This window comes from Hibiscus syriacus, unplaced genomic scaffold (genome assembly GCF_006381635.1).
Source record: "Hibiscus syriacus cultivar Baekdansim isolate YM2019G1 unplaced genomic scaffold, ASM638163v2 tig00111671_pilon, whole genome shotgun sequence".
Lineage (NCBI taxonomy): Eukaryota > Viridiplantae > Streptophyta > Magnoliopsida > Malvales > Malvaceae > Hibiscus > Hibiscus syriacus.
In genome coordinates, this window is record NW_024063152.1 from 1,143,108 (window position 1) to 1,165,889 (window position 22,782).

Sequence of the window (22,782 nt, forward strand, 5' to 3'; positions counted from 1 at the left end):
CAAAAACTGAAAGATTTAGTCTCAATATATCAATTGAGAATCTTATTTTGTGGTTGCTCTTTCAATTCCTAAGGAGTCTCAGTACATCAATTGAGAATCTTATTTTGTGGTTGCCCTTTCGGTTCTTAAGGTTTTGTCTTAATTAATTTGGACCCACCGGGTTGTTCACCTGACTTTGGTGGGTGAGTCTCCCAGCGAAGATTTTTCGCATACATAAAAACTCGAATTTGACACTTAAGTGATATCAAGTTGTTTAAACAGCTTGAACCAACCCGTTGGTAGAATCTTATTTTGATTGAACATTGGAATCAAACATATTCATCATTTCTTATTTACGAGTACCCCAAATCATACGACTCAAGGCATCACTTAGGACCAAATGTCTGGACCCATTTTTCACGATTGTGCCAATTAATTCAATGGTTTTTTTCCATCTCTTTTGTTTTGTACTTGGTGTTGTAACTTTCTGTTTCAATTACATTTTGTTTTGCAAAATAATGCTGCAAAATTCTACCACAAATCTTGGTTAACAACGCATCAATTAAGTACCTAGTGCCGTGACACACTCTTAAAATCTCATATCAACCATAACCCTTTTGATAGAATCTTATTTTGATTGAACATTGGAATCAAACATATTCATCATTTGTTATTTACGAGTAGTTTCAAACTTTGTCACATTCACACAAATCAAAGCCAGCCTGTTTCACCATGGACTGTACCCCAAATCATACGTCTCAAGGCATCATTTAGGACCACATGTCTGGACCCATTTTTCACGATTGTGCCAATTGATTCAATGGTTTTTTTCCATATCTTTTGTTTTCTACTTGGTGTTGTAACTTTCTGTTTCAATTACATTTTATTTTGCAAATTAATACTGCAAAATTCTACCACAAATCTTGGTTAACAACGCATCAATTAAGTAGCTAGTGCCGTGACACAAACTCTTAAAATCTCATATCAACCATTTATTAGAATTGATCTTGACATATATAAGTATTCACGTAATTGATCTTGATATATATAAGTATTCACGTAACCAGGGATGGAGCTTCCTTGGATACGGGAGGACCCTTCCCCCACCCTTAGGGAAGAAAAACTTGATTCGACTTGAAAAAAATGGAATTTTCGATTGGACTCGACTCAAAAAAACTTAACTCGACTTGGAAAAAAATAAATTCTTGTTGAGTTATAAAACATAACTCGAATAACTCAAAATTTTTAGTAATTGGTGGATTAATTTTTAAATTTGAGTTGAATCCCTCTGTATGATATATATAAACCTTACATGAAAAAATAAGAACATATATATATGGTTATAGAAAATTGATTAAATTGGAATCAAAGAATACGTGAAAAAGTGAAAAGACCCCTGGACCTGATGCCCGGATAGAATCTAGAGAGGGGAATTTAATTTAAATTTCAAAGCTTTTCCAGTGAAGACGTGAAAAGATTAGAAGAACCCTTTTCGGAGGATGAGATCAAAGAAGCAATTTAGAGTTGTGGGGATTCGAACGCCCCTGGACATGATGAATTTAACTTGAAATTCTATAAGTTTTACCGGGAGAAAGTGAAGGGGGAATTATGTAAGATGTTGTCTGTTTTCTTCGAAGAAGGCAAGTTACCCCCATCAATTAACTCCTCTTTTGTAGCTTTAATTTTGAAGAAGTGTGATCCAACAATTATTTCTGAATTTAGACCAATTACCCTTGTTGGGTCAATTTACAAGATCATTGCAAAATTTCTCTCAATGCGGCTAAGATTGGTGATGGATCATAATTGGTGAGTCAATGTGCCTTCATAAAGGGTCGACAAATCTTTGATGGAATTCTGATTGCAAACGAAATTATCCATTCTATGGGATATGACGGTAGGGTGTCGGGGGTTATCTTGAAATTGGATTTATCCAAGGCCTATGATTGCGTGCGATGGGACTTCCTGGATATGGTGCAAAGCAAGATGGGGTTTGGAGGTAGATGGAGGAACTGGATAATGGAGTGTATTTCTTCGGCAAATGTTTCAATACTAGTGAATGGTTCACCGACTAGAGAATTTCGGATACAAAGGGAGTTGCGACAAGGAGATATTTTGTCCCCTTTCCTCTTCATAATGGTTATTGAAGCGCTTAATTTGTTACTCATTGAAGCAGAAGTAAAAGGGTTTATAGGGGGCATTAGTAATATTTTACCAGTTCAAGCTATAACTCACTTACAATTTACAGATGACACTATTCTCTCTCTTAGTGCGAAGGTAAAATTTGTTAGAAATGTGAAACTTATCCTTAGGTGCTTTGAAGCATGTTCGGAATTAAGTATCAACTTCAGCAAATCATGTTTGAATTGGCACAAACAAAATATTCATATCATCACGAATTAAAAATAAATACAATAACTTTTAATCTAAAATTTCTTATTACCCAAGATGCAATGAAAATAGTAAAGGAGACAACAAAGAGGGTCAATACATGAATGAAACCATAACTATTTGGAAATTATTGAAGACAAATTATATATAAAACATCTCTAACTTCTGAATTTCATGACGGCGCGCGATTGTGATTTTCTCTGGGTGCACGTTAGCAGGACTAATGGAAACTGAGAAATCTGCCGTGTCTCCGACGAACCGATTGATTTCTTCTCACATTGTCTCTTCAGTCTACAGCTTTTTCTTTAATAGTTTCGCTCGAGAGTCTGATGAATTGGCGTAAATTGTTCTCGTGTTCAACTGGGCAAAAGTTACAGTACTTTCCCACAAAATCGCGAGAGGGGATTCCGACCGTACAACCTCCGCCTGAAGTATTTGAAGCTGGAATAGCAGAATGGAGGAGGCCTGAAGTATTTGAAGCTGGAATAGCAGAATGGAAACTCTCGCTAGTGGGGCAATTTTTTGGGGCTGCTCCCAATTTTATCTCAATGCAAAGGATCATTGAAAATTTGTGGAAAAAGTCTTTGCAAGGAGCTCATGTTCAGGTTAGTCACACAGGCAACAATCTCTACTTATTTTCTTTCAATTCTGAATCTGCTCAGGATTGGGTCTTAGAAAATGGTCCTTGGCACATTTTAAACAAACCGTTGATCCTTAGGAAATGGGAACCGAACATGAAAAATCTTAATTTTGACTTATCTAGAATTCCAATATGGGTTCACCTATATAATGTTCCTCTTTAACTTTTCTCGTGTGAAGGGCTTAGTTACATTGCAAGTGCCATAGGTGTTCCCCTTTCAATGGATTCTATCACAGCCTCTAAATCAAAATTAGAATATACAAAAATGTGTGTCGAAATAGGGGCGACAGAGGAAATGTTGATGTAGTCCTAAACAATGGTCAAGCTAATTCGATAGCTGTAGAAGTGCCTTGGCTTCCCTCTTGCTGTAGAAAATGCAATATTTTTGGCCTTAGTGAAAAAGGATGCAAGGATAATTCAAACACTACTCATGCTACTGCTCAAGTATGGAGGAAAAAGGAACAAAACATCTCTATCTCGGTGGTCAAAGATGCTGGAGGTAATGAAGGCTTGCAGGATTTAAAGTCAGTTGGTACAAATCTTATAAATGAACAAATCCCTAAGGAGACTGGTACTGGAAGGGAATTATCCTCTGAAATTCACTCTTCTGCTAATGACTTAGCTGCCGAGGGAGATCTCTCGAATTCTGATATTCATATCTCCAAAGAAGTTGGTTTAGAAGTTACTGATCATAATGTTGAAGGTCCATCCTATCTCTCTGTTCTTCCAGATTCTGCTGGTAGAGGAAAAAATCATCATTCACCTCCTAAACGGGGTAGAGGAAGGCCAGCAAAAGACAAATCCAAAGCGGCTTTAGCAGGATCCAAAAACAGATTTGAAATTCTCAATTCAGTGGATGAGATTCATCATTCCTCAGAGAGTCAGGGTAGAAAAGCAAGAGATGCTGCCTCTGGTGTTGCAGACTTGATTAAGGAAATCAAAACAAAAAAGAAGGTTCACTTAGATAAAGCTAAGAGTTTTTTAGTAGAAGTAATGGAGGTGACATGGGCTCCCCATCTCAAGGACAATGATGAAAACCTTGAAAATGCATTTATGAATATTAAATTCGAATAAAACTGACGATTAAAATGGAATTAGTCTCGTTATCGACGATAACGTAGTGCAAAATGTGTACCTTTGCTCCGACGTTCACCGCAGCATGACCTGCTCTAACACCTGGTACCGAGCCTTGAACGGCCAACTGCAAGGAAAATCATGGGAATTATGATTCATAGGTTTTAATTTTTTTCAAATAATGAATTTGGTGAGACAATACCCTTGACCAAGTTGAAGCATCCATGTCAAAGATGTCGACATCTCCATGGTACCGATCTCCGCAGTCCCCACCATACACAACGAGCTTGTTTCCGACCGCGACGGCATTCACCTGAGGTGAGGTCCATGTCATAGTCCTAAGGTCCAAAACATGCAAATCATTCAAGTAATTCGCTCCTCCCTCGCCACTCCCTCCGAAAATCACCACCTTGTCTTCACCGATAAGTGTTGCGGTATGACTTTCACGAGGTGAAGGTGCGACACCGTTGCATTCGGCTCGTATCCACTCTTTCGACGTAAGGTCCAGTATGTGAAGATCATTCACCTTCTTGGAACCATTAGTACCCCGAAATACCATCATTTTTGTCCCTACAAGGACAACACTATGACTGTCTCTAGGGCCAGGTCCCTGCCCTGTGGTTTCAAGTGTTTTCCAGACCATCATGTTGAGATTTAGCATGAGAACATCACTAAAATGTAGACCTCCGCAACACCCCTGCGACGGACAAAAGCAAGCCGATCGATGATATTCGACACATAAAAGGGAAAACAAGCTCTAGTTTCTCTCCTACTAACAGAATTAAGCATCAAAATAAACCAAAGTAAACAGCTGCGTGGCTCAATATACAGAAAAACAACATTGAAAAGCTCAATACCAGTTGTCCCGTCAGAAATCATTGAACAAAATGAACCCAAGAAGCCAAAGACCTTGCTATACAAGGAATCCATTAAATCAAACTTTTTCCAGGAAGTAACCAGACCTAGCCATACATGACTTAGAAGCAGAGATGAACACAGAATTTCATAGGCGGAAATAAATTATTAATAGAAAATACAATGAAAATACTTAAATTATATAAGAATTTGAAGGGAAGCATAACACCTTATATTGTCACATGATCTTACTAATTCCAGAAAGTGAAACCAGGACAAACTTCAGATAACATTCCAACAAGAAACATATGTAGTAAAGAACCAAAAACTATCAAGAAAGCTATATGCTCCCTTAACCAAAGATAACTATTTTGCATATAACAATACTTTAACATACCCCGAAAACATAAACAACCCCATTAGAATAGCAAGCAGAGTGCCCCCATCTCTCGGAAGAGTTAAAGCCCGAGACTTTAGGATAGAGCCACATTGCTTTCCTCTTTGCCATTTGAGCTCCAGAGGACTCCATTGTTGTCTGCAAGGTGTTTGCTTTTTTGTTTCGCTTCTCTCTCTCTTTAAAGGGCCGTTTTTTATTTTACTTCAAAACAGTGCTGGACAATGATGAAACAACGGAGAAAACAGAGAGAAAGAGAAAGAGGACATGAACAGGCCAAGTGATATATCAACAATCAGTGTCCATTGACATGAAAAGATGGGCGCTTTCAATTCTCTGTCACTATGGCAACCAACAGCCAAGGTGAAAAGAAAGTATCTTTTTTTCACGCTCGGTAGCCTCTCCTATATACGATTAACTATACATACACCCAAATTACGTTGATGAATAGGCATGTAAAGACTATGAACCAAGTGATGTAAAATCAAGAGACTGTGGATAGAGACTAGAGAGAGAGAGCGTGTGTGTATGTGTGTGTTTCTCTTTACCTTTGATATTTAAAAGACTGAAAATGGTGTGTGGGGTTCTTGGGGTTGTGGAGAATGATGGAGAAAAACCCAAATTTGTTCATTTGACAGTGATTGAATCAAGACCAAAGGTGTTCCATTTTTTACTATTGTCCTTTCATTCATAGCTTTCCTTTGTTTTTAGGGAAATTTTGTGATGCAGTTTTAATATATGATTAAGGAAATATATTATCGATATTATTATTATTTTTCTAATAAAATCGATATAAATTATTTAAAATATTATTATTTTTACGGGTTTTATTATAATTTTTTCTTTTATTTTTTGTTGACATGATGTTGGGATTGGTGTAGATGAGAAGCTTGATCTCTTCTTCGTCTCTATCCTTTTTTTCCTCCCCAGAATCCAAGTTTCAAGGTGGGTTATTGATGTTTGATCTAGAAATGTCTATTCACAAAGGTGTTTTGGGGAGTGAAGTATGGAACTTTGTGCTGTGGAATTTCTTTTTTAGTTTGGGAAATGGAGTGTTCAATATTTCTGTTTCAATTACGACCAGTGATTTGTGTTTAAATATTGGATAAATTACATAAATGATCCATGATTATAGAATTTATTTTATCGAGTCCCTAATATTAAAATTACAAAACGATCCTTCCGTTTTAAGACGTTGTTTTGTTGAGTCCTAAACCATTAGAAGTTACAAAATAGTCACCCGACTATTCATATGTTCTGAATTTAATTTTTTGTAAAAATTAACGGTTATATAAGTTGGATCTTAGTCTACTAAATAGAATATAATAAAATTTGATCTCTAAATCGTTTGAGTTGTATTTTGTGAATCGACTCTACGTTTACTATATGTCATCTAACCAATGTTTGAAAAATTATATCGTCAAGTCAATGTTTTAAAACAACAGTGGTGATTAAATATAGGATAAAGTACATAAATAATCCTCAATTATAGGATGTTATTTTATCGAGTCCCTTATGATTAAAAGTTATAAAAAAATCCTTCAATTTTGAGACATTTTTTTAAGTCCTCGATCATTAAAAGTTACAAAATAGTCACCGACTATTTATTTGTACTAAAAATTAGCGGTTGTCTGAGTTGGATGCTAGTTGACTAAAATATGATAAAATTTGATCTCAAAATCGTTTGAGTTGTATCTATGGATCCACTCTTCGTTTACAATATATCTTCGAGTCAATGCTTAAAAATGATACCATTAGGAATGAGCATGGGACCTGAACCCGACAGATTCCGACCCGACCCGATTGGATCGGATTTGTTTAAAAAAAATCGGGTTCGGGACGGGTCAAGTCGGTTTTTTTTAATGTGATGTTCGGTTGGGGTTTGGGTTTAGGGTGAAAAATACCCGATCCGAAAAAATATATAATTTTACCTTAAATATTTATGAATAATTACAATAATACCCCTCTATATATTATTTTTTTCAATTAAGTCATTGTTTTTATTGAATAAAAATATTTTTTTATTACTTCGGGTCGGGTCGGGTTGGGTCGGGTTTTTAAGTTATATACGGGTCGGGTTCGGATCGGGTGAAAACTTATTTTGGTCGGGGTCGGGTTGAGTCGGGTCTCGAGTGGATGACTCCTTTTTCTCGGGTTTGGTCGGGTGGTCCAAAAACCCGACCCATGCCCATCCCTAGATACAATCAAGTCAATACTTTAAAGCAACAACATTGCTATTAGACATCTTTAAAATATAATTTTATAATATCTCAAACAGCAGGTTAACGTTCAGCTCATACGGTCTTTAAATTTTTAACAAAAAAAAGTCTAGTTTAAAATATACATAATAATCGAATAATCATTTTATAACTTTAAGAAATTTAGATACTATTTTAATAAAAAAATAAAAAATATATTTTATCCGAAAACTAAACATAATAAAGACCCACATGTCATATAAGTTTGATCCTTCACAATATATTGTATGATTAACATCAGACCGTTGCCATCAGTTTCATATGATTTATTAGCATCAATTAATTCCTCTTAATTAAAGCCTTGTACACGTCCTTTGCTGAGAAGATGGCGACAGTGACTGAATGAATATTATAATATTATTTTATAACGTCAAATAATAAAACCTCTGACCATAAAATATTAACAACCGACGGAAAAGTGGACGCGACAAACGCGGGAGAATTTTGACGTAAAATACAATTCTTATAACTTAAGATTTATTAGGGTAAAGTACATAAATGGTCCCTTATTATAGGATGTTATTTTACTGGATCCTCCGACCATTAACAGTTATAAAATAGTCCTCTGACTATAAGATGTTACTTTTTTAAGTCCCCTGACTATTAAAAATTTATAAAATGATCACCCAGCTATTTATTGTGTTATAAACTAGTCCTTTTTGGTTAAAAAATTGATGGCAGTTTGAGTTGAATGTTAACATGTTGATTGAGATATAATATAATATGAACTCAGAATCTCAAATGATTATCATATTCTAGTTAGTAGGTTAACATTCAACTCAAACTACCGTCAATTTTTTAACGAAAAATGATGAGTTTTGAACACAATCAATAGTTAGGTGAACATTTAGTAACTTTTAGTAGTCAAAGGACTTAAAAAACGTCTTTAAGTCGGAGATTATTTTGTAATTTTTAATAATCGGAGGACCCAATAAAATAATACTATATAATTAAGAGACCATTTATGTACTTTATCCAATTTATTAATGAATTAGTTTTTGAATTTGCATAACTCAACTCATTTAAAAGATAATAGTTTTTGTTTGGGACATATTAAATAGTGAGATAACTAATTTATAATTTTTAATAGTCGGGAGACTTAATAAAGCAACACTCTATAATCGATTGATCATTTTATAATTTTTAATAGTCAAGAAACTTAATAAAGTATCACTCTATAATCGAGAACCATTTATATACTTTAAATGAAATTTGAGTTATAAAATTAGATTTATCAATCAGGTACTCATCCATAACTAGGGATGGTCATGAGACCCGAATCCGACCCAATCGGGTCATTTTTTTTAAATATATATATGTTCGGGTTGTGTCGGGTTTAGGGTTAAAAATATCCGACCTGACCTAAAAAAATAATAATTTTACCTTATATATTTATGAATAATTGCAATAATACCCCTTTATATATTATTTTTTCAATTAAATCATTGTTTTTTATTGAATAAAAAATATTTTTTATTATTTTGGATCGGGTCGGATTCGGATCAGGTAAATGATATATATTTTTCGGGTCAAGTCAAATCGAGTGAAGGGTGTAAAATTTTCGGATCGAATTGAGTTGGCCAAAACCCGACCGATCCCATCCCTGCCCATAACTCTATATCACTCAAACTGTCTGTTATGTTTTCGTTTATACTATGATTTTTAAAAGTTAAAGTGAAATTCGAGTTTAAATTAGATAATTAAAGTAAAATAATAGTTTTTGTTTGTTTTATTTTGAAACTTTGATTGAAATAAAAAGATAAGACAAAGAAAAGAAATGAAAAGAAAGGCTCCATCTTATCGACAACGACTAATACCACAACAAAAGTCACTGTATCTTTTGAGTTGGGAATAGAGAAAAAGAAATAGAAGAAGAAGAAGGGTGCTGCTTGTTTCCCAGGAAAATGAAATATCTTGGAAGGAGAGAAAGTTTCGAAGAGCGTGATGTGAACCAGTGGTGTTATGGTAGTTGGTTCTTAGATACCGTGTTTTAAGTCATTGGAATTCGAGGCACCGAGGTTCCCCCGCCCTGCCCTGCACGGCCACTGTCGCAGCCTGCGTGACGGGTACGTGCCGTTGACCCTATTCGAAACCCCATGCCCCATGATCCACGCCAGTCTCACTTGTATTGGTTAACATATACGAGTGTAAATAAACATATCGTTCGATGATTGAATTGTTTGTGAATAATTTATATAATATTTATTTATGTTCGTTCGTTAAATAAGTAAAGAAATATGAATAATTTTTTACGTTGATTTAATAAACAAACGAACACGAACATATATATGTTTGGTTTACTTATGTTCACGAATATGTTCGTTTATGAAATCGTTAATCGTTATGTTAGTTCATGAACAAGTTCGTTTACTTTTTTATTTTTTTATATTTTAGATATTGGTGACGTATGGATTAAATTGGACATATGATAAAATTTTAGAGTTTAAACTATGAAATTTAAGCACTAGTGGGATACTTTTATCATTTTTTTAATTAGTAAGTGAGCATGTTCGTAGATATATATATAAACGAATAATTCGTGAACATATAAACAAATATTTTCGCGAACATTAAATGAATATGTTTGTGAACCCTAAACGAACGAATAAGAACACATTCAAAAATAAATAAACTAATATGATATTAAAAAAATTAAACGAATATGAACATCTTTAAAAGTAAACAAACAAATATTAACACAATCTTATTCGTTTAAATTCGATTCATTTACGCTCATATTAACACAATAGCTATTATTTATGTTCAACCATTTCAATTCAATATTATTTGTTCAGACGTGTATTTTCTAATATTATTGAATCATCTCGGGTCAATCCACTCGGCTGGTTTTATTATTGTGTTTGACACTGCTAAATTTAAATTTAAAATATTTAATCACTTTCGATTTTATTTAATTAAGATTTGATCACTTTTGTTTTTATGTAATTAAGATGTCGTCATTGAGGGTTAATTGTTGTTTAACCTTTAACGGATTGCAGATGTGACATAATAAATTTATAAAATTGAAAAGGGTAAACTACACAAATGGTCACTAATGTTTGAATAAAATTTTCGTTTTCCTCCCATTTAAGTTTCAAAAATAACAAATTGATCACAAAAACATCAAATAGGTCCTTGGATGATGATTGTATATATAGTTTATTCCAAAAGCTTTCTATTTTTGTTTATCGTTCGAAAAATCCGATTGCTTCATGTCCAAAAAAGTTAATTTCTAAGTTTTGTTTTTAAAATTTAAAAAGTATATATATATAAATAATACTTGGAAAAATTAAAAAACTTTTGGGGTAAATTAGATATAAAATCATTATTCAATGACATATTTCCTTCTTTTTCAGCATATCTTTTGACCACCAGTCTTGCACGATACCTCTCCACTTGATCTTCACCATTTCGCTTGATTTTGAAAACCCATTTGTTACCAATTGGCTTCCTTCCTTGTGGTAGTGGCACAAGGTCCCATGTATTATTTTTATGAAGGGCTTCGATTTCTTCTTGCACCGCCATCATCCACAGTGAAACATCTGAGCTGTGTATTACCTCCTGGTATGTTGATGGCTCACCGTCCTCTGTTAAAAGGAAGTAAGCAATATTACCTTCTATAACATAATCTGAGTGCCAATTGGGATGTATTCTCACACGATCTGATTGACGAGTTGTTGGAGCTTCAGAACTCCCTGGTTCTTGTTCATCATGTGCTGGTTCTGCTTCAGAAGAATCTCCTTGTTCAACCTCATTTTCCACATATATCTGTGTAGTCTCTGACTTTTCAGTGCTATCATCATCTTCTTTTCTTTGTAACTTATCTTCTACAAAGATAACATCCCTGCTAATGATCACTTTGCGGGCAATAGGATCCCACAAGCGATACCCCTTTACACCATCAGCATACCCCAAGAATTTGTATTTTCTGGATTTTGGATCCAGCTTTGAAATTTCTTGGGAGTTGTACATCACATACACAATACTTCCAAATACATGGAGGTTTGAATAATCAGCTGGTTTACCAGTCCACATCTCCATTGGTGTCTTCAGCTCTATTGCAGTGGATGGAGCTCGATTCACCAAATAACAGACGGTATTGACTGCTTCTACCCAGAATAATTTTTCTAGGCCTGCATCCCTCAACATTGCTCTTGTTCTTTCTAACAAGGTTCTGTTCATCCGCTCTGCCACTCCATTTTGTTGAGGAGTGTTCGCCACTGTGAACTGTCTTTTGATGCCTTCTTTCCTGCAAAAGTCATCAAATTCTTCACTTGTGTATTCTCCTCCATTATCTGTTCTGAAACACTTGATTTTATTTCCAGAATCAAGTTCCACCCGCGCTTTGAAGTTTTTGAAAGTTGAAAACACATCGGACTTCTTCTTAATAGGGTACACCCAACATCTCCTGGAGTAGTCATTAATAAATGAGACAAAATATTTTGCTCCGCCTAGGGATGTAACTGGTGCTTGCCATATGTCAGAGTGAACCAGTTCTAGAACACTTTTGCCTCTAGAATTTGATGTGTTGAATTTCAATCTGTGCTACTTACTTGTTATGCAATGCTCACATAAAGTAAATGATACATTTGTTAAGCCTAGAAGTAGCTTTTGCTCCATTAGAACTTTCATTCCTTGTTCTGACATGTGTCCAAGTTTCTTATGCCATAGTATTGCAGAATCTGAACTACATGAGGCAACAGAGGCTTCTGCTTCTAGCAATGTCTCTCCCTTCAGCATGTACAAGTTTGCAGCTATCTTTTCACCTTTCAGCACCACAAGCTCTCCACGGAACACCTTCATGATTCATTTCCGTGTTTCAATCTTGCTAGCATTATTATACAACAATCCGTAGGATAATAAATTTTTCTTCAGACCTTTCACGTGCCGCACATCTCGAACAACTTTAATTGTTCCATCATACATCTTCAATTTGATGGTTCCCACGCCAACGATCTCTAAGGCATGATCATTGCAACTATACACATATCCTCCTGAGACAGGTTCATAATGATGGAACCATTCTCTTCTTGAGGTCATGTGATATGTTGCTCCCGAATCAATGAGCCATATATCTACAAATCGTTTTCTTCCTTCCACGGTGGTTGATGCTTCACAACATAGAGCATCTCCATCATCTGAAGTGTTTGCGGTATTGCCTTGTGGATTGGAGTTTTTATTTAGACTCCAACAATCCTTCTTCAAGTGACCCTTCTTCCCATAGTTGTAACACTTTAAATTCTTCTTGCTTCTCGACTTCGATCTACCATGTTTGTGACTGCTGCTTTGGCCACGTTCTGTTGATCTCCCTCTCATCGTTGTCATCGTTGTCAACGCTTCTGCTTGTTGCAGATTTACTTGTCTGTCTTCCTTGTTCTTACGCCGATTTTCTTCTTGTAGAACAGCAGCTGCAACGTCATCGAAGACTAGACTGGTGACATTACTATTTGTCAAGTTGATGATGAGTTGATCATATGAATCCGGTAGACTTTGAAGTAGAAGTTCAGCACGTTCTTGTTCTCCTATTTTCCAGCTTAAGGATGTAAGCTGAGAAAATAAAGTGTTCAGTGTATTTAAGTGTTCCTTCACTGAAGTAGATTCTGGCATACGGAGAGTGTACAATTTTCTCTTAAGGAAAATTTTATTGTGCAACGATGTGGCCTCGTACAGTTTGGTGAGATGATCCCATATCTCCTTAGCTATCTTCTTCTCCTCGATACTTGACAATACTTCATCTACTAATGCTAGATGAAAGTTTGCCATAACATTTTCGTCCATTTCGATCCATTTGTTGTCATCTGTGAAATCTACTGGCCTTTCGCTGATAGCTGCTAGACAACCGTCTTTCCTCAGGATGGCTTTCATCTTCAATTTCCACAATGAGAAATTTCTCCCATTGAACTTTTCAATATTAAATTTCATCGTCATTGCTTCGTTTACGGATAGCTCCCACTATTTCCCTATCGTGAATAGTTCTCTGGAACCTTCAAAGAATGGGTAATAACTTCTTACTTTCTTATGTTGGAGGATCCACCTCTTGGTGACAACCACAAAGATAATAAGCAGATATTACACACTCTAATCTAGCTCGGATACCAATTGTTGCGGAAGACGGCTATCGGATAGAGCAAAATCGCAACTGATAATTTGAGAAAATAAAAATGAAGATAAAAGAGACACAAAATTTATGTGGAAAACCCCTAAAAATTTAGGGTAAAAACCACGGGCAACGGTAGAAGAATTTCACTATGAGAAAATAGGAATTACAACCTCTCTCGATCTACCAAGGAGAAAACAATGATAATTCTCTCTTGATAAAAAGGAGAAAACAACTCTCAAGAAACTCTCTAAATTCTCTCTAGTATTAGAAGAAAGGTAGAATACTTTGGGATGGTTTTGAAGCTAAATGAGCTAGGGTATTTATAGTTAAAGCTTTAAGGACTAATTTGTAAATACCCTAAATTATAATGACTAAATTATGCTTATACCATTTAGCAATTTCAACAATTGTGTGCTCCTTTTGACCATTGCACCGAATTGTGCATTAATGCACTATTTTTTGTGCTGACTTTTAACACTGGGTCGGGACGGTCGCTCTCACCTCTGCAGTATCTGAACTAGATTAATCGATCAATAGATCGGATATCAATGATTAATTAATAAAAATGACGATTTCACTCTTAGCTATTAGAATAAGATCAAAATTAAAATAAGAAGAAGACAAAATTGCAACCATTTCCACATGGGCCAGCACTGAAAAAATGTCCCGTGGTCATCGTCTACTAACGAACAACCTCGAGACTTCCGCCACCGTGGGAATCTGACAAAAAAATCTCAGCTGACGTCAAATCCCGACAACATCCCAGCAATCCATTAAACCTTGTAGTTTCAGAAAGTGCAGCCGCAAAAAAGAAAAAAGAAGCAGAGCATGGAAACCAAAGCGACGGACTCGAACGCCGCGATGAGACTCCAAATGACGGCATCGATGATCGAAGAGCTAAGTTGCGACCACCCGATAAAACCCCATCTCCACCGCTGGCTGGTGGAGCTGAATGGAAAGTGGTCCGACGCCACCCACCGGAACGCTGACGTGGCCCATCTCCCCACCATTAGCACACTAGCAGCAGGTTGTAAGTAAAGATGAACCCTAGACTGAGTGGACTAGTAGAGGGATGGTTTTATAATGATAAAGAGTAGTAGTTGTAATGATGAAACTTAATGGCTTCACGTTAGATTATATAAGGAAATTATACAGACACGTCGTGGTTGTTTTTTTTAATAATATGTGAAAATTATAAAATAATATTTATTTAAAAAAATTAATCATAGATAATATAAACATATTTTATATGTTTTTGCCTTGGTTGCCAAGAACCTGTTCTAGCTGTAAATCTTTTGGTCACCTAGCTAGTAGATGTGTGGCTAGTCAGAAGGTTGTGGGGAAGCAGGAGGTTCAAGTCTGGAGGAAAAATGTTAATGCCTCTTCTGAGCCTTGTGATAAGTTGAAGTTGGATCAGGGTATAAATCTGAGTATTTCTCATGTTGATTCCAACTTGCCTACTAGTTCTACTGTTGACGCCATCCCTGTAGTTGGTTTTGATAGTCTAAACTCTGAGCTGGTGGTTGGTGTGGCTGAGGAAACTTCTGTGACAGCCTTGCAGGAGGTCTCTGTTATTCCAATTCAGGGGGTTGTAATCACTAGTGTTGTTGTGTAGGACTCTGATAGTGTCTGTTGTGTTATTGCTGGAAATCAGAGTGTTGCTGTTGCTGATCCTGGCAGCATGCTTAATTCTTCCTTAGTTGAGGAATTGTCTCAACAAGTTCTGCTAGAGGATGAATCAGTAAGGGATTTTCCCACATTGCAGGATTCCATGGTCCAAAAGAAAAAGACTAGAGGTAGGAAAAAAGATAATGTTGGTTCCTCTAGAAAACTTGATATGCTATCTGGTGGTGGTGCTATGGATGGCCAAAGAAAAGCTAGGGTGTCTTCTTTGGGTGCTGCAGCCCTGCTTAATGAAATTAAAACTAAGAAGAAGGACCTAGTGGATAAAACCAAAGTCATTGGGGGTGTGGTTGTTGGTGGTGTAGGCCCTGTTATTACTTGATATTGGTGAGCTTCTGGAATGTGAGAGGGATTAATAACCCTCTCAAGCAACATAAAGTGCTCAGTAGGCTGGTTGCTATGGAAGTTGATGTTGTGTGCCTTTTGGAAACTAGGATTAGGAGGATCAATGCTGGTAAATTCACCTCTGTGTTCTCTAATGACTCGAATATGGCTGATACTTATGAGTCTATTGAGGGTGACAGAATTTGGGTTTTGTGGAAGAAACAGTGGTCTTTTACTGTCTTGAAGGTTACTGATCAGTCCCTAACTATTGCTGGCAATGTTAATGGTCATAGGACTCTGATCACTGTTGTTTATGGTTGTAACAGCAGGACTGCCAGGAGAGGATTATGGGATCATCTAAAAATCCTGGAAAGTGAGGCTGATTCTTCTCCTTGGGTGGTTGGAGGAGATTTCAATGTCATCCTTAGAACTGAGAGCTCTGACTTTGAGACCCTAGGTGTGCACATCTCCCCTGACATGGAGGATTTTCAAGACTGTCTGGAGGACTTAGATCTTTTGGACCATCCCTATCTAGGTCCTTCCTTCACTTGGTCTAATAAACAGGACGAGGCTCGCAAGTTAGACAGAATTTTGGTTAATCCTGGTTGGCTGTCTGTTTTCCCAGATTCCTTTGCTGAATTTAAGGCGCAGGGTGTTTCTGATCACTGTCTTGGTGTGATTTGGACTCAAAAGGGTGTCTTGGCTAGGAGGCCAAAGCCTTTTAAATTTTTTAACTATTGGACCACTAGTGCAAACTTCTTGAATATTGTAAAGGTGTCTTGGTTGGAACACTGTGAGGGTAATCCTTTGCAAAGGCTTTTCACAAAAATGAAAAGACTAAAGCCTAATTTGAAGAACTTAAATAAGGAACAATTTTCTGATATTTCAAAAAGAGTTCTCAGTAAAAGAGCTGACCTGGAAATAATTCAGCTGAGAAATTTGAATCATGTTGATCAAAGGAATATTGATGAGGAGAGGATTGTTCATGCTGAGCTGGTTGATCTGGAGGTGGCTGAATCTGATTTTTATAGGCAGAGGGCAAAGGTTCATTGGCTAAAGGAATGTGACCTTAATACAAAGTTTTTCCATCAAAGAGTTGAATCTAATAAAAAGAGGAACACTATAAAAGTTTTAGAGACTGATAATGGGTAATTTTTGGATTCTTTTGATGGCATGGCTTCTGAGCTTGTGAATTTTTTCACCAATCTCTTTGGAACAGTTGATCCAATGGTTAGGTGCCCCCCTGTGTCACATCTGAGGGAACTATTGAACTTCTCCTTTGCTGCTGGTGCTGAAGATACGCTCACTAGAGAGGTTGAAGATAAAGAAATAAAGGATGCATTATTTAGGCAAGGTAATGGGAAAAACCCGGGTCCTGATGGTTACTCACCTTGGTTTTTTAAGGCTGCATGGGAAGTGGTTGGCGGTGACTTCTTAGCTGCAGTTAGGTTCTTTTTCCATTCATCTTCCTTGTTGCCTGCGTTCAATGCTACTACTATTGTTTTAGTCCCTAAGTCCTTGAATGCTTGTAGGGATAAAGATTTTAGACCTATTTCTTGTTGTTCTGTGGTGTACAAGACCATTACTAGAATTATTACAACTAGGTTGTCTCTCTTTTTTCCTAGTATGATCTCTCCTAGCCAAACTGCTTTTGTAAAGGGCGGGAATATTGTTGACAACACTTTGTTAGCTCAGGAAATAGTCAAATGTTACTCTAGAAAGAGTCTTTCTCCTAGATGTGCCATAAAGTTTGATTTACAAAAGGCCTTTGACTCTGTGAACTGGGAGTTTTTGATGTCTGTTCTCGAGGCTATGGGCCTGCCTATGAAGTTTTGCAGTTGGATTAGGGCTTGTGTCACTTCATCTAAGTTTTCTATTTCTCTTAATGAAAGTCTAGTGGGGTTTTTCAATGGTGCTAGAGGGGTCAGGCAGGGGGACCCTTTATCTCCATATCTATTTGTATTGGTGATGAATGTTTTGTCCTATTTACTGGATATCTCTGCAAAGAATGGAATTTTTAATTATCACCCAAAGTGTAAGCGGATCACCCTCACACACCTTTGTTTTGCTGATGATCTGCTGGTGTTTTGTTATGGTTTCTTGGATGCTGTTATGGGTGTTTTGAGTACTTTGGAGGCTTTCTATGAGCTCTCTGGTCTTCGGCTTAATGCTCAGAAAATTGAGATCTATGCTTGTGGCTTGTCTGAGTCTGTCCTTGAGCAAATACGGTCTGGTACAAGGGTTAGAGTAGGGCAGCTCCCTGTAAAGTACCTTGGGGTATCTCTGGTGACCAGGAAGCTTACTGGGAAAGATTGCTCTGCTTTGGTGACAAAGATTAAGGAAAAACTCAGTAAGTGGTCTAATAAGAAGTTGAGTTTTGGGGACAGGTTGCAACTTATAAAAACTGTCATGTTCAGTATTTTCAGTTATTGGAGTAGGCAACTTGTTCTGCCAAAAGGGGTCATTAATGATGTTAAAAGATTATGCATGAGATTCTTTTGGAAATGTTGTGATTCCCCAGCTAGAGGAGCTAGGGTTAGCTGGAAGCAAATATGTTCTTTAAAATCTGAGGGAGGCTTGAGTTTGAGGAGTTTAGCAGATTGGAGTAAAGCTTGCTGCTTACTGCTCATCAAGAAAATCTTGGCAGGTGAGGGCTCTCTTTGGATTGCTTGGGTGAATGCCTACTGCCTCAGATCAGTTGATTTTTGGAATGCTGATTATAAGGCTCACTTCAGTTGGATCCTAGCTAAGTTATTCAAAATGAGGAGTGATGCTAGGAGGTTATTTTGTTCCAACAGAAACTGGGACCAAATTAATGCTAGATGGATATGGGAAAACATTCGGAATAGGTGTGAGAAGGTTTTCTGGCACCGCCTGGTGTGGTTCCCTGGCCATATCCCAAAATTCTCACTGATTTCTTGGATGGCAATCTTGGATAGATTGCCAACAAAGGACAGACTTTCTAGGTTTGGTATTATAATGGATGGAGGTTGTGGTCTGTGTAGCTCTGGGCTTAAATCCCGTGATCATCTATTCTCTGACTGTGTTTTTGCAAGGGAAGTTTGGACTGCTATTCTTCTTGCATGTGGTCTTACTCAGGCACCTCTTAGCTGGAGTGACTCTATCCACTGGCTGCTGCTCAACCTTAAGGGCAAATCTCTACTGGTGCGCATCCTAAAGTTGGCTTGGACTGGGTTTATTTACTACATATGGGAGGAACGTAACCACGGACAATTTAGAGGCTCGCATCGTTCGGTTGGAACTTTTGTCTGTAGTATTAAAGAATCTGTTAGAATAAAATTGTATAGAAGTCATATGAATAGGGTAGATGCTGTTAATAGGAAATTGTGTATAGATTGGGGTTTGGTGTAATGACTTTGTGATTACGTTTTGTAGCAGCTTGTGCTGCCTTCTTTTTGGATGAATGAATTTTTACTTATCCAAAAAAAAAAAATTTATATGTATAATTGTTTAAATATAAGATTTAAAAAAATAATATTTTTTTATCATTGTAGTTAATCATTAAGATATAAAATTTATTCAAAATTTTTAAATTATTGATAATGTATATATATCCTAATATTTAAATATAACATCACCTTATTTTACCATTTCTGTTGATGGGTGATCTATGGACCCGCTTTCTAAAGGGTCAAATTGCTTGATTGGTCCCTATAATATGTACTTTTTGCAAATTTAATCTGGATTGCGGTCAACTATTCCTTGATATTATGACTAATTTAAGTATTACAACAAAAAATCATTAAATTGATAAATTGCCGGCGGACACTCACGATTTCATTAGCCGGCAGCAATGCCAATGTGCCGGCCATGTTTTTGAAATGGAGATTTAATTGCGGTCGTCTTAAGCTGTGCCAAGAAGGGTCTAATCGTAGTTATAGTCCCTCAATTATGCTAAAATTTAAGGTTTAGTCATTAAGTTTTAATCTTTGACATGAACTTTTAGTTAACCATGTTCAACCAGGAGTAAACCATCTTCATTCATGTTATCAACCTCTTCATCACTAGCTGTATCTTAGATCAAGATAAATGCACAATTGTGTCAAAATTGAAATTTTAATAGTACAATTAAATCAAAATCAGGATTTCATGTGTATAAATTCATATATTGCATTGATCGATATTCAAGTAAATTCGACATTCACTTCTTTTCCTTTTCTTCCTCCTCTCTAGCACAGACAGACAAGGTATCCATCCTCCTCTCAGAAAAAAAAATATTTTCTATTCTCTATTTCCTAAGCTTACAAGTTTGAGTTCTGCCCAACTAAGGTTAGGGCTGGCTCACAAAAAACCCCATTTGATCATATCTTAATTGATTCACTCAGTTTCTTGAGCTTCACCTCTTCAAGATCATGTATAAAACAATCTAAATCCAGCATATATTTTCCTTCCGGTTGAGTCTTAGCTCAGTTGACAAAGTTGCCATTGTAACAACTTGACGGCTGTGAGTTCGAGCAAATCTTAAGGGTGCAATAACCTCCGATTCAATTAGGAGGGGGTTAAAGAAAGCATATATTATGCTTCTTCCATAGGTAGAATAAGCAACTCCGCAGCACCATTTGATCATATTCAGTAATTCACTTCAGCTTCTCTCCTCTTCAAGTCCCATCTTCGAGGTCATGTATCAAACAATGTAAATCCGGCATATATCCTGCTTCTTTCATATGCAGAATAAGCAACTCTACGACCCCATACAAACACTCTGTGTGAGAGTCAACCTTATCACCAACAACAAAGCTGTAAACTTGATTTCTTACCTCGATCCAACTCCTTCCTGCCTCTTTTCTACTCCCGGTTCTTCTCATCAACTTCCTCATTCTTGCGAATTCCCCCCACTTACCCTCGGCAGCGTAGATATTTGACAAGATCACGTATGCCCCCAAATTATTTGGCCTCAAATCCAATAACTTAAATGCTGCTAGTTTTCCCATCTTTGTGAGCTTATGTGCCTTACAAGCACCTAGAAGTGCACCCCAAACCGATTCATTAGGCTTAAATGGCATGCTCTTGATTAGTTGATAAGCCTCCTCAACTCTCCCACCACGACCTAGCAAATCGACAACACACCCGTAAATCTCCTGATCGGGGTTGACATTGTAAGTACTCATTGATTTGAAACACCTCAAGCCTTCATCTATAAGTCCAGCATGGCTGCAAGCACTAAGAAATGCCATAAACACTATCCTGTCGGGTCTAATTCCGGATATGACCATCTTCATCAAACAATTTAACTGCTTCTTTCCCACAACCATGTGCCCCATAACCAATCATCATAGAAGTCCATGACACCAAATTTCTATCAGACATTTCACTAAAGATTTTGTGTGAGTCAGCTATGCTTCCGCACTTGGCATACATGTCAAGGGCATTAGCCAACACCGGGTTCCCTTGAAGACCTCTGCGAACAATGCCTGTATGAACCTGTTTCCCACAATTCAAAACCGCTGAATTTGCACAGGCAGCAATAAAAATGGCTGTCCCTTTTTCCCATATATGAGGTAAGGGGGAGGTAAGATAGTAGGCTATCCCCCAACACCAAGTTGAGAGCAACTTCCGTAAAAGACCTCCGAATTATGAAATGCCCTCCGTGGGACTCGATCCCACGACCTCAAGATTAAGAACCTTGTGCTCTACCAACTGAGCTGGATGGTCATTTCATTTGTGAGAATAACTTCAAGGACTCTTTACAATCAAGTCTTCCGTAACCAGCTATTAAGGTGTTCCACCCGATAAGATCTTTTTCAGTCATCTCATGGAAGTACTCATTTGCTTCGGATAAAAAACCACACCTGCAATACATGTCTAGCATAGAATTCATGACGCGAAGATTAGAACCAAGCCCGTTTTTAATGACTGCTGCGTGTATTTGCCTACCAAAAGTATATGAACCTATAGTAGCACAAGCACTAATGGAAATTGAAAAACTATGGGGATTCAGCTCTGCTCCCTCCTGTTCACCAAACAATGCAAACGAAATGAGAAACAATTTCATGAGCAGCCTTTGTTTACTAAACTAGATGCTAAAGCATCGAATCTTGAGAACTGAAACTACCTAGGTAAAGTATAAAACGTTCAGTACTACACATAAAAACATGGGAAGTTTCACAAATGCAGAATAAACCCATATAAATTCATAAGTTCCATGGTTAGAATGAACAATTACCAGTAATATTTCTCTGAAGACTTGAAGTCCACCATAGCCATCACCCCGATGAGTGTAACCGGTGATCAAAGTAGTCCAAGTGACCATATTTTTCTCTTTCGTAACTCTAAAAACCGAGCACGCATCCTCCATGCTAACGCAGCACGTAGCATACATGTCCATAAGCGCATTGTCAACGTATAACGAACCCTCTAACCCAAGCTTCATAGCCATCCCATGAACCAAACCTCCACGTGCAAGACACTGCATGGATTTAAAAGCCTTCAAGACATTAGATATAGTAAAAGCATTGGGGGTTCTCCCCGTTATTTACCATCTTACAGAACAGAGTCCATCCGTGGACATAATGGTTGCACGAAGTGTAGCCAGCAATCATGGCCGTCCACATAATCACATCTCTTTCAGGCATTTCGTCGAACAGAGCACGTGCGTCACCTATCAAGCCCCTGCCGAAGAAAGATTTGATAACATTTGTGGCCAATATAGCAGACCCGTTTGCTCCTTTCGGTAGGTTGGCAATGGGTATCTTTGATAATATAATTGATCTTTACAATTTTAAGGATATTACAATAATATCACTCTATCTACATATTTTTTCAATTAGGTCCATATTTTACTTGATAAACATGATATATATATTTTGGGTCAAGTGTGAACTTTTACCTTAAATTCGAGTTAGATTTCAGGTTGAGTGAAACTTTTCTAAATCCAGGTCGGATGATGTATGTTATACACAAGTCATGTTCGGATGAGTTTTTGAGTAAAAAACTCGACTCAACCCGACCCATGACTATCCTTAATCCGGTGTCAGTAGATAATACATAAGAGGAAACACGTAGGCTAAGTGAGCGAGAGTCTTCATAAGAAGAGAACCATATCATCTTCAAGTTCACATTTAACAAA

The 22,782-nt window shown here is 37.0% G+C and overlaps 2 protein-coding genes and 1 pseudogene across 2 annotated transcripts in view; 1 reads left to right on the forward strand and 2 right to left on the reverse strand.

Moving 5' to 3' along the window:
* The window catches only part of LOC120167168 (rab9 effector protein with kelch motifs-like), a 34,975-nt gene extending 29,448 nt beyond the window's left edge, over positions 1 to 5,527 (reverse strand). The window contains exons 1-2 of the mRNA XM_039176263.1: positions 5,334 to 5,527; positions 4,395 to 4,778 (exon numbers count right to left, since the gene is read on the reverse strand). Coding sequence (XP_039032194.1) covers positions 4,395 to 4,778; positions 5,334 to 5,465 — 516 coding nt within the window. The 5' untranslated portion in view covers positions 5,466 to 5,527. The remainder of the gene's footprint in view (positions 1 to 4,394; positions 4,779 to 5,333) is intronic.
* Positions 5,528 to 15,770: 10,243 nt separating this feature from the next.
* On the forward strand, positions 15,771 to 16,847 carry LOC120167325. Its single transcript, XM_039176381.1, has one exon. The coding sequence runs from the start codon at positions 15,771 to 15,773 to the stop codon at positions 16,845 to 16,847; it is 1,077 nt and encodes a 358-aa protein (XP_039032312.1).
* Positions 16,848 to 20,129: 3,282 nt separating this feature from the next.
* Positions 20,130 to 22,667, reverse strand: LOC120167327 (annotated as a pseudogene).
* Between the last annotated feature and the right edge of the window lie 115 nt (positions 22,668 to 22,782).

What these genes read in the sequence shown, in the direction of transcription:
- LOC120167325 (XM_039176381.1), top strand. Translation starts at nt 15,771, where the DNA reads ATGGAAGTTGATGTTGTGTGCCTTTTGGAAACTAGGATTAGGAGGATC.